Raw genomic sequence first — 13,338 nt, 5'->3', positions numbered from 1 at the left:
GAATATACTGATCATGGTACCTGACTATTAAGATTATTACATCTCTTAGGATACAATAATCTATGAGTAATTTAAGTGTGAGTAATAAGTAATTTAAACTGGATTTATTTGTCATTATTTGTTAATCTGAATTTTTGGGATTGTTTACTGCTATTCAATGTATTTCACATTGGACAGTACAATGTTACATGGGTGCAAGTGGTGGTAATTAATAGACCTGAATGGCACCCCAGATAACCCCGTCAAACCATTACATAAAGTATGGAAAGCTTTCAACAGCCACCCATATTTCCTCTACTATCCAGGGTCTGCAAGTGTGTCCAACAAAAGGTATGAACTCATGTTTCTTGGTTCAGCAGGCCTTCAAAATGCTCCTTCCAGCACTGTTTGATGGCCAGATTGTCCTCAAAGATGATGAGGATCTTAGTGGAATGAGTTACAGAGAGCTTGGTCCCTGCAGATATCTTGTTGCTTCATTTTCCACTTCTCTGATATATTTTTGAGATTGCAATGCAGGTACTGCCCATGTATTGCCATAATTCTAAGATGTCCATTTCTCCTCAAGCAATGCCATGACCTACATCATTTCTAACAAATCATCTTGACTAAATTGAGCAGAGAAGCCAATGGTGTCCTTTGTGTCTTTGCATATAGACTGATTTATGTCTTCCCCAATCGCGGAACCCATCGTCTGTCGGTCTGACGACGATTAGACTCTGGGGGCGACGGCCAATATTTTGGGGTTTCCGGTGTAGCCAGCGGACATCCGGGCCAAGACTTCCTCTTCCGTGCGCCGGTCATTGTTTACAGTCCGATTAGCAACTTGAGACGCTAGAATGGAGTTGGAGTTGAGAGACGACGTCTCATATGCAGATATCTGTTTATAGAGATTAGCCAAAATGTCGTCTGGACCTAAAACACCTACAAAAAGTATCGATGTTTGTGTATTGTGTGGAGAAGTGTTCGACTCATCGCGTCTCAAGTTGCTAATCGGACTGTAAACAATGACTGCGGCACGGAAGAGGAAGTCTTGGCCCGGATGTCCGCTGGCTACACCGGAAACCCCGAAATATTGGCCGTCGCCCCCAGAGTCTAATCGTCCTCAGACCGATAGACAATGGGTTCCGAGATTGTGTCTTCCCTAACCTCCTCAATGGTGGAGGTATCAAATTCAGTTTCTGAAAAGAGCCATACTTGTGGTTATTTTCAACCTGGGCCTTATTTTCCTAGTTTTTGCCTTTTGCCATCATGCAGATGGATTCTGATCAAAATGTCTGCAATTACTTCAAGGTAGGAGGCAGGAAGCACGGTTCTCCAATACAATGCAAAGGGGCCAACTGAAACTCAAACAGTCAAACCCAAAAGCGAGTAAAACACAACGCAATCACAGCTGTTCAGTCATAGATGTAACTGCAGTGTGAGTGTTATTGTATTGAAAGGGTGTGTTTTAATGGCTTGTGGGGTTTTGGGTGAAATGTAATCCAGTGCTTCCTGCTTCTGGCGTGATGTACAAATGTTCTTTTGGGATTTTAGTATAGTGGGTAAATTCTCTGATACCAGTACTCTATTTTGACCTGGTATATTCACACAACATCCGATACCAGTATCCAGCATACTTATCAGTGCATATCTAGTAAGGCTGACAATAATGTGCTACTCACTATGCCACCCTGCTGTCCAAAGACAATGTCTTGTCTGTTTCAGGAGGGGAACCGTGTGACCCAGAGGCTTCTCATGTCTTAGGAAGGTGCTTTCTGGTAACGAGCACAGATAGCTTTTTGTTTTTCGACTAGGTCCACTCATCATAGTATCATGCATAGCTCTAAACTTCCTCCAATCCACTTCCGTCCGTCTGAAGTTTAGAAATTACATCATTGTTATTCATCAACATCAGTGCCAGTATGGCACTTGGTGACGCAGCCAAATAGAATTTCATATCAGCAAAGGCGAAAGGAAAAACATCTTGGATGTGGTTTGGTCAAAGGGTTAGTCTTTGAAATGTGGCGTCAGAGTGAGGTTTTCCTCGTGTCCGTGCCATTTCGAGGAACCAATCCAAGCCAGGCCAAAACAAACGTCAGGAGACCGCGCAAAAAAAATCAGTGGAGTTGTTTCTGGAGACAGCTTTGACTGTCACTTTGTTTCGTTTTCTCTCCTTTTTCTTTAACTGAAATGCGTTTTAGCGTTGTCTGTGACCTGGACTCAAAGTTGACGGATCAATGATCGTCAATGGGACATCCCTGTTTAAATTAAGGTGTTAATGTCATAGGATGGTAGTGGCACAATTTGGTGTTTTGGTATTTTGGAAGTTTTCACCTCTACTGAACTCTTTGGAGCTATACTGGCCAATGTAACACACCCCACTTGCCCACTTGCCATATCCTTAGCATTAGAATGGAGAGCAAAGATCAAGAAAAAATCAACAGAAATCTATTTGGAAGGGGGAAAAAAATCACATCAGGGAGTATTCAGGACTAATGTTCCCTCTAGGCTGATAGTTTCATGAAGCACATCCTAATGGATCACTGACCAAATGATAATGTCTTGTCATCAGTCATTGCTCCACTTTGTCCCCCCAGTAATCTAGTAGATATAAGCAGGTTTGGAAGTTTCGGCGGTAAGTAAAATTAGATAGAGGATGTTGCCATACTGTAGCATAGGGTTTAATGAATTGCCAACACCCCCCCCATCCCCCCCCTCTCTCTGCTAACACAGGCAGTGGGGCTGAGAACCCTTGATCAACCCTTCCTCTCTTCCCATCATCTGTGTGCTCAGGGCGGTCAGAGAGAGGGAGAGAGAGAGAGAGAGAGGGAGAGAGAGAGAGAGAGAGAGAGAGAGAGACCTACAGTAGTTATGGCACCTGCACCGGTGGTATTGTAGCGGAAAATACCCAAAAGAAAGGAAAGGAAGAAGAGGCTTGAGAGAAACAAACAAAACAAAAACAACAACAACAAAAAAAAAAGAAAAGAAAAGAAACTCCCCCCCTTATCCGAAGGGAGACAGACACCGTCACATCCTCCAGGAACATCCTCGAGCTAAACCAATGACGGTGGTCCTGATGAGAGTGGCGCTGCCGGTGTCCGCCTGCCTGCTGCTGCTGGCGTCCGTCGGCTCGGGCTGCGGACCGGGCAGGGGCTACGGGAAGCGGCGGCACCCCAAGAAGCTGACGCCGCTGGCCCTGAAGCAGTTCATCCCCAACGTGGCGGAGAAGACCCTGGGGGCCAGCGGCAAGTACGAGGGGAAGATCACCCGGAGCTCGGACCGGTTCAAGGACCTGACTCCCAACTATAACCCCGACATTATTTTCAAAGACGAGGAGAACACCAACGCCGACCGGCTCATGACACAGGTAGGTGGGGGGGGGGGGAAATGTATATATATATATAGCTTTTGTGTCGTTAATGTGGCGCAGAAGAAGTGATGAATGACAGTTGGATTGGAAGCGACAAAAGAGCGCATCGGTCTCTTTCTTGCCAGTGAACCGTGATGCGGGCTTTACATCTCCAGTTGGCTCCAGCCGACCATGATAAATTAAACTGGTCAATAACGAGGGAGACACGGCCCAGTGCGGCTCTCTTTACTGGAATAAACCTATTGATGACTTCAGAACGAGTCCATAAGGAAATATCAAGTCCTATAACTGAATAACTAGCGCTCCCCAGTGCATGCGGCATTTGTGCACATTTTGCGCGTCTGGTTAGTTTTGGGACACTTTTTTTTTTTTTTTTTCGACAGCACATACGTTAAGAACAGCATATGTCGGTTGTTGGTTTAATGTGTGTGTTGAAAAGTGACGCAAATATGCCTATGTGCTGTCTCAAACGAACTGGAAGCAAATGTGTTGAAGATGGCACAGCGTTTTTAGAAGCGTATTTACGCACTCGTGAGCGCTCTCTCTCTCTCCCTCTCTCTCTCTCTCTCTCTCTCTCTCACACACACACACACACACACGCTAACGCACACATATTCTGGGGCTATAATGCGGTGTCCCCGATCTCAACTCATGCATGCTGTCTTCCCCATATATGTCTATTGATCCCATTGGGAAGCATCTGCTCCGATCAAAATAAGATCGCAGCCTATAGCTTGTATTGCAAAGTATCCACAGCGTTTCATTTAGACAGAGAAAGGCTTGTTTAGCGGTGGCATCGGACATTGAAAAGTTCAGTCCATTAGCTGAGATTGCACCATATATCGTGCTTGACTAAAAAGGCTGATGTTGCCTATTAAAGATTTTAAAAAAAGAAAGAAAGAAAGAAATTGGCAAATTCGATTTATTTTCGTTTAGGAATAGGGCTATTTATTAGATGTGTTATTTATTTATTTATTTATTTATTTATTTATTTAGGCTATGTGTAGGCTATTTGTTTGCTTTCATATTTATTATTTTATTTTATTTTACACGTGCACAAAGCTCGGTAATTCGGTAGCCTACCCGTTACTTGTGATTGAGATTTATAATTTATTATAACCGTGTATGCTATTTATCACCATGCGTTATTTCGAGTTAAAATGATATGTGTCTAAACTATCTTAATCTAAAGATCTTTTCAGGTGTAATCAGATTTTTTTTTTTTTTTTTTTTAATATCCTAAATGTAACGGATCGGTTGCTTAACGATCAGATTAAGCCTACTGTAATCCAGTTACATGTAATCCGTTACTCCCTAACTCTGAATATTCGCCTACTGAAGCCAAGGGGGCAGCCATCTGGTAAAAAAAAAAAAAAAGGCTTCATGAAACGCAACCCTGCTGTCAACAGAAGAAAGAAACAATGTAAACTCCATGTCGAATATTGGAGTCATAAGTGAAATGAATCTCACTTATGAAATGTCTGTATTTTGAAATATTCAGTCATGAATATCAACTAGGTCAGTTTTTTCCAGGTGGGTATGGCAAGGTGTGGCTCTCCATCCTTTAGCCTATGAAAGTCTATAATCTTGTAGGTTTGTTTTATCAGAGAGCAAAGATCAAACAAAAATATGGAAATTTGGTGGATATCAGCAGATTTGGAAGTTTTGGTGGTAAAACAAAAACAAAAAAAGCGGTTTTCACTCTAACCTATAAGGCTTATTATCCGAACCTGTCTCTCCCTTTTCAGAGATGTAAGGACAAACTGAACTCTTTGGCTATTTCAGTCATGAATCAGTGGCCCGGGGTCAAGCTCCGGGTCACGGAGGGCTGGGACGAGGACGGCCATCACTCCGAGGAGTCGCTGCACTACGAGGGCCGGGCGGTGGACATCACCACCTCCGACCGGGACAAGAGCAAGTACGGCATGCTGTCCCGGCTGGCCGTGGAGGCGGGCTTCGACTGGGTCTACTACGAGTCCAAAGCCCACATCCACTGCTCTGTTAAAGCAGGTGTGTGTGTGTGTGTGTGTGTGTGTGTGTGTGTGTGTCTGTCTGTCTGAGTGTGTGTGTGTGTGTGTGTATGTAGGCTATGTATGTGTGTATGTAGGCTATGTAGGCCCTATGTATTAATTACAGTAGGCTATTTAATAGCATTAAATAAAATAATAGAAAATATTCAAAACAACAGGATTGTTATTATTGGTAGGCTATTTTTTAATAATATTTTAATAATAAATTATGGTTATTTAATAAGAATACCAATAAGAATTGCTAACAAAATATTCTTAAATAATTTTAGGAAAATGTATTTTAGTTTAAATTAAACAAAATAAAATAAGTAGCTAAGCATTAGCCTATAAAATATTTAACAACAATAATAATAGGAATAATAGCCTAATAATTAAAATAATATAGCCTACTGCTTAATAACAAACGAATTATTTGTTTATTAGTCAACACTTTAAAGTGTTTTTTGGGAAAGCTAGCCAAATTCTTGACCACCAATGGTTTATAATAGGAAACTGAAACGAATTATTCCTCAGAGAAAGATTCATAGTTCATATTGTGTGTTTTTTTGTTATTCTCCTTCAGAGAACTCGGTTGCAGCTAAATCGGGCGGTTGCTTCCCCGGTTCATCCTCGGTGATCCTGGCGGACGGAGGGACGAAACCGATGAAGGAGCTCCAGGTGGGGGACAGGGTGCTGGCCGCCGACCGGAGGGGAAATCTCGTCCCCAGCGACTTCCTCATGTTCATGGACAGAGACCGGCACATAACGCGAGAGTTCTACGTGCTGGAGACCGACGAACCGCGCCGCAAACTGACGCTGACTCCCGCTCACCTCGTCTTCGTCGCCAACGACAACGGCACCGACACCGGCGACGCCCGGGCCGTGTTCGCCAGCAACGTCACACCGGGACAGCGGCTTCTCATCATGGGCGACGACCGACCGGAACAACGCCTGACCCCCGCGACGGTGAAACGGGTCTACGTGGAGCAACGCGAAGGCTCGTACGCTCCGGTAACGTCGCACGGAACCATCCTAGTGGACCGGGTGCTGGCGTCCTGCTACGCGGTCGTCGAGGACCACGCGCTCGCGCACTGGGCTTTCGCGCCAGTCCGGCTGGGGCGCGCGTTCACGTCGCTGGTCGGGATGGTGAAGGAGCTCGGCGGCGCGCACCAAGGGGACGGCGTGCACTGGTACCCGGACCTCCTCTACCACATAGGGAGCTGGCTTCTGGACAGCAGCTCCTTCCACCCGCTAAGCTGAGATATACACGCTATCTGTGGATTCACACTAGAGCAGAGAAATCATAGTTTAACCCCCGGGTTAAACAACAAAAGTCTGATTTAGTTTTGTGCCTCTGTTAGGCCTGTAAGAGAAGCATGGGCATCAGTGAGGTACGTCAAGGTGTGGCACTCTCCATATCTTAGCCTAAAGCGAGTCCAAATTTGATCTTGTGTTTATCATTATAATGGAGTCTATGCCGAGGGCGGCCTTGTTTAAAAAGTACAGGATCAATGGATGGTCAATGGGACTTCCCTGTTTAAATAAAGGCAACATGTCACTTGTCTGCCTGCCTGTCTAACATAAACAGCATTTGGAAGTGTTGACCTCTATTGAACTCCACCCAACACCAGTGTCAAATGATTATGACCAGGTGTGGCACTATAACCTAAGCCTTAGCCCTAGTGAGTCCAATGGTCCAAACATTATCTTGTAGTGAAGCAAAAACAGAAATCTTATTTGGAAGCCATATCTAAAATATAGTCACATCAGGGAGCATTCAGGACCAGTGTTCCCTCTATGCTAATAACTAGGTGACCTATGCAATAATGATAAATATCCCACATAATAATATCTTGTCATCAGTCATCGCTTCAATTTGTCCCCAGAAAGTTAGTGGATTGAAGTGGGTTGTGATGGTAAATGATATTAGATGCTAGGACTTAAGTGGATTGATGTCCCTGGTCAAAATGTTCTTATTTTTGCTTTCAAAGACACTGACGTCCTCTTCAATGAACGGACACTGAAATGACCATGAAGAGCCTTCAACCTTTCTGTATAGATATACAGAAGAGAATAAATAAAGAGATATAAAATTTATATCTCTTTATTTATTCTCTTCAGTATTCTTTACAGAAAGGCTGAAGGTGTTTATAGTGGCCTGTGTGAGGCATGAAAATGTTTTATTTTTGAATGTTTTTTTTTTTTCTTTGAGTATAAAAACCATGCTGAATGATTCATGTAGGCCTACTGAATGAATGCAGAGCAAATGTGATTGTTATAACTGATTGTTAGGGCCTATTATATTTTCATGGATGGATAGAGTATGACATCAATAAATTATATTTTTTATACACTGGAACTCGACCTCGAACTAATAAGTGGCCTGATGAAATATTTGGCAATCATTGCTTCATTTTGGTAGAGCCTCCCAGGCATAGAGCCCACAGTTCAATCTCCCTAAATGTATTATACTACTGACTCAAGGCTTATGGAACATCAATATGTCATCAATATATTTTGTAGACTGTAGGTTTACACAGAAAATACAATGTTGATTGCATTTGAGCAAATGTTAGACACTGTAGTTTTCCATAGCCTACCTGTCCTCAGAGCAGGTTATTGTACATGGAGATTACTGCTTGCTCAGGAGCACTGTGGTGCTTTTAGGTAGGCTATCAGTACCAGTTTGTTGACTTAGGTATGAAGGGACCTCCTGCAACCAACCTGCACAGTGGAGTTTCAGTTCTACAAACATTTCTCAGAGGCAGAAATAATCTTATTGGATGAGTTAAACCTCAATGGGATTTTCAGAGCACATGTTAGCTAACTGGCAAACTTGAATCGCAAAGGAGGAACTCTAGCCAAAATATAGGCCTAAATAAAAACATAAATGGTAATAATGACGTATTTTTTTGTTCATTCATGACCATGACATTCATGATGTTGGAAGGTCAGCAGCTAGCTAACTAGCTTACCTAGATAGCTATAGGCCAATCTCTGAACCCATCGTCTATCGGTCTGACGACGATTAGACTCTGGGGGCGGCGGCCAATATTTCGGGGTTTCCGGTGTAGCCAGCGGACATCCGGGCCAAGACTTCCTCTTCCGTGCGCCGGTCATTGTTTACAGTCCGATTAGCAACTTGAGACGTGAGAATGGAGTTGGAGTTGAGAGACGACGTCTCATATGCAGATATCTGTTTATAGAGATTAGCCGAAATGTCATCTGGACCTAAAACACCTACAAAAAGTCAACTGGCGCACGGAAGAGGAAGTCTTGGCCCGGATGTCCGCTGGCTACACTGGAAACCCCAAAATATTGGCCATCGCCCCCAGAGACTAATCGTCGTCAGACCGATAGACGATGGGTTCTGAGATTGGCTATAGTCTAGCATGGCTAGTTTGAACTTGGAAGGTCAGCTAGGCTAACTAGCTAACCTAGTTAACTTAGTATGGCTAGATTTTCATTCTCTTTTTTTTTTTCATTTTACGCCTTGCCTTTTTCACTGGGCTTCAGTCTAGCGTTACTTAGCCAGAAAACCGTAGTTCTTTAGCTCTGCCCATTGTGGTTTAACTTAATGCTAATAACCAATACTCCAATCTGCAACCAACCCGCTGTCCATGTAGTGATATTAGAATTATCTTTCAAATTTAGATACATGCACACACATTTTTGGGGACAGGGAATCACAGAAAAGGGTCATTCACTCATCATTTTAGCCTTTTAAATAGGGTTCCTTTTTTCTTGAATGCCCTGTCCTATTTTAAGCGCATATAATGGGGAAAACACAGTTTTACAGGCCAACATGGACATGGCCAGTCACACTGAACCTTATTTTTACGCGTTTGTTTAGGCTACAACAATTTATCATCATCGGCTGTGTATGATTGCACTCTAGCCCTGATTTATGTTCTCTCTCGTACGGACGTCACCCCAAAAACCTGGCAATTTAATGTTGTTTTGCTTATTGACAAAAATGTATACATGGTAGAACATGAGTTACGAACTTTTGCAACCTGTGTTTCTTCAATTCACATACGTACATACATCCAGCATACTAAGTAGTAGGCCTACTTATTTGAATAAAGTTTCAACCTCGCATGATATTCTCACAGTCTTGTTCCACCAGAATATACAGTAGTGGGTGGTAGCGAGTAATGTGAACCAATTCTAAATTTTCTCTCACGATTTGTAAATGGTTTTAAGTCATGTTATGCCAGTTACATATTTTTGTTGATAAGCAATGGAACATTAAACTGCCAGTTTTTTTGAAGGGAGTTTGGCATGACGGTCTCTCCATACAAGAGAGAAGGGGCCAACTGCAGTCCAAGACTACTTCACTGAGGCTCAACCTATGGTGCAAGCAGAGCCTCTAGTGGCTGCCTGAGAGACATACTCTTCACAGTTCTAGTGCATTTCAGTCCCAGGAGAAAGAGAGTTGACAGGAATTAGAAACTTAGGGAAGTAGTTTCCATGCATGGCTGCATATGTCAGGGTCCATTTTTCACCATACAGTTGATGTATATGATCACAGTGTTTTGGTCTGATAACTGACTTAAAGGTACCACATGTAGCATTTTATCATCAATAAATCATTAACGCATTCATTTTAATACATTAGTAGGCTATAATTACTGTAGACCATCGGCAAGAAAATTGACAGCCTCTACAGGCCTCTACACCAGGTGGGATGTGGAAGGAAATCTGCTGGGTTGATTTACGGTACAAAGGTTGCTTTATGATGCAAAACAGGAAGAAGGCACTATTTTTCCAGTACAAACTGAGCCAAAGCTTTAAATGATAATTTTGGTTATTTTCAACTTGGGCCTTATTTTCCTAGTATTTGCCATCATGACGATTGATTGTGTTCAAAATTTCATTGTAGAGCTTTACATACCTCCAGTTCATAGGGGGCGCTGCTGTCCAATACATAGCCAGAGGGCCAAAGCAATCTCCAACAGTTTCCAACATGTGTTGTGGTATTAGATATATTATTTTAACTAGCAAGTAGACCATTCAAGTGCTCTGATCAAGTGCTCAGTATATCGGAGCCCTTTTTTTGCGGGGTCTAATATCACCACCTGGAATCATGAATTACGTTCGTGTGTCAACACAAGCAGTAAATGTAGGGAAACCACCAATGTTGGCAGTCCAAGGGTGCTCCAATGAGTAAAACACATGAATGCTTTCAAGCTGAATGAACAAAATTTTGTTCTTCCACTTCCTCCGATATGACATGAAAACAGCAGAGGACCGGCAGCCAGCAAAGTGAACAAGGAAGTGTGTGAGCAACGTCGAATGGAAAACAGCATCAAATGGACTGTTATAACTGAAATGTCATGCTAATTAAAGACATGTAACTGCAGTGTGTGTTATTGTATTGAAAGGATGTATTTTAAAGAGTAACTAAACCCCAAACCCAAATCTTGGGTGAAGCCTGACACCTAATGGTGAAAAGTAGGGTACTGAACTGGCCGTCTCCTACTGGCTGGTCTTTGGTGCCAGGTGATGTCACCCACTATAGAGTACTATAGATGGTGACATCACCTGGCACCAAAGACCAGCCAATAGCAGATGGCGAGTTCAGTATCCTACTTTTCACCATTGGGTGTCAGGCTTCACCTTTTTGGGTTCACTGCTGGAGACTGCACTGACCCTCTGGAAGTGTATTGGAAAGCATCGCTTCCTACAAACTACAGGTGAGGAAACTTTGAACGCAATCAATAATCATGATAGCAAGAACTAGGAAAAGGCCCGGGTTGAAAATTACCGGAATTATCCTTTTAGAGTTGACAATGGCAGATGGTGGAAGGAGTCAAAGACCGATGGAAAAATCACTTCCAACACATTCATCCTCTTCAGTAACACAGAAGAGAACAACTTGACACACGCAGAGAAGCAACATCCTCTTTACAACAGGAAGCAGAAGTGTTTGTGGGTAATGTGGTCTTAATTTTGAGAAACAGCTGGCATCAACAATACCACTGTGTGAGATAGAGGTGACCAATTGTCTCCACCATGGTCTCATACGTTTACGGTAATTATACCAAGGTATCAGAATGAGTTTGACAATGATATACACAGCACCTTTAATTGAAGCACAGACGAGCAGCTGTAACAAAAGAAGTCATGCCTGAAGCCTGAAGAAGTCCAAATTTCGGCCAGAGCCAAAGGTAAGACAATTGGTTTTCCATTCAGAAGACCCAGGTTTGAATCTGTTACACACATTTACAGCCACAAAGATAAAATGAATGAATGAATGAAGGCTGCCTGAGTTTCTTAAGGACATAGTAAGACTACTTTTTTGAGTACTTTTAAAGATATGTAGCCTACTTCTACCTCTACTTTAAAGCATTCACTCTGGATCCAGACTTGGCAAGCAGGAGAAGCACTTCAGAAACATCAAAACAATATGAGTTTCTTCAAAATGTAAAATTAAGTAAATTGGACCGAGCGTTCTATTCAATTTTGTTCCCCAAGTTCAGCAGCATTTGACAGATATGTTCACAGCACAATGCAGTACTAGTTGTAGGATAATTAAACTTAATAGAACTTTAGTGAAGTGTTAACTTTAATCTTATGCATTTACAAATTCTAGTCAGTGACAAACACTGGTAAACGTACCATAAAATACAAAATATGAGAATAGAAATACTAATGCATGTTTAATCCATACTTTTTATTTGTAATACCTCAGGACAGTACAATGTACTTACTGGTTAGTAAGTTGGAATGGTTTCATTAAAGTGTATCACTGCAGTTATACCTGTGGAATTACATTGTGCTTAGACTACAGTAAAACTAATCTACAGACACAATACCAATCCATGGGCTGATCATTTCCAACTGAGGGAACAGAAACATAATCCACATTTAGATACATGTAAATCCTTAGTTTACAATATACAACTACTGATTTGAATTTGTCCTATATGTGTATGTTATCGTTTTACAATAAAAAGTTGAATGCTGTATATTTTGTCAATGGATTTGGAGTTTTACTGAAGCGTAAGTACAATTAAATACACAGGTATAACTGTAGTGATACACTTTAATGAAGACATTCCAATTTAGTAACCAGTAAGTACTGTCCTGAGGTATTTTCCTAAGGTATTACAAATAAAAAAGTATGGTCTTGGTGTTCAAAATATACACCTATAGGCTATTATTATTATTATTTCCATAGGTTCATACTTAATACTAAGGCCATTAAAGTGTTACTGAGATTTCCTATTTCCTCTTTTTTCTTATATATTCGTGCTGCATCACAAAAAATCAGTTGGGCCACAGGAAAAATGGGGAAATCATGGAATCTGGGCAGAAACCTCACAGGAAAAATGGGGAAATCATGGAATCTGGGCAGAAACCTCACAGGGAAAAATGGGGAAATCATGGAATCTGGGCAGAAACTCCTCCTGCAGTTCCCTGTCATCGCCTCTAGATGTCACTGAAGGACAGATGAGCTTTTATCCTGTTGTCACTCCCAGTCTGGCTTTTCACCCATAGACTCACAGACCCATCTCTACAGCATATAGAGAACCGTTTCACAGCTGGTTTAATGTTGTCTCAGTGTTTTATGTCCATAATTCCATTTTATTGGCTTAAGTACCTGTGGTGTATACAGTTTAAAACTGGTTCTTTTTGGAGTTGCATTAAAACACATTTGACTGGGGGTTAAGCAGTTGGGGTATGATATAATTTACTTGTTTTATGTATAATTGATCTATGATATGATCTATCTATGACAGTAGTTCTGATTGGTTAAACTATTACCTTTTGATTTAAATGTTATATATTTCCAAACAATGGATTTAGCTATTTGAACCATAATCTATAGGTTAAAGAAATACTGTACTTCATTTCTATATTTGCGACTGCATCCTATGCATTTGGCAATATGGAGCTCTTCCATGTACTTGAATTTGTTTTTGATTTACTCGCATGCAGTTGACGAGTTAACATGAATTAGATTTTTACGAT

At 41.8% G+C, this 13,338-nt stretch overlaps 1 protein-coding gene across 1 annotated transcript; it reads left to right on the top strand.

Moving 5' to 3' along the window:
- Positions 1-368: 368 nt before the first annotated feature.
- Positions 369-6,618, top strand: shhb (sonic hedgehog signaling molecule b). Its single transcript, XM_071530860.1, has 4 exons — positions 369-385; positions 3,061-3,346; positions 5,098-5,359; positions 5,942-6,618. The coding sequence occupies exons 1-4, from the start codon at positions 369-371 to the stop codon at positions 6,616-6,618; spliced, it is 1,242 nt and encodes a 413-aa protein (XP_071386961.1).
- The last annotated feature ends 6,720 nt before the right edge of the window (positions 6,619-13,338 follow it).

Source organism: Centroberyx affinis, unplaced genomic scaffold (genome assembly GCF_046629955.1).
Source record: "Centroberyx affinis isolate AG114_WGS23_722 - 3 ecotype Tasmania unplaced genomic scaffold, CSIRO-AGI_Caff_v1 ptg001989l_1, whole genome shotgun sequence".
Taxonomy (NCBI): domain Eukaryota; kingdom Metazoa; phylum Chordata; class Actinopteri; order Beryciformes; family Berycidae; genus Centroberyx; species Centroberyx affinis.
This window is presented reverse-complemented; position numbering and strand designations above follow the sequence as displayed.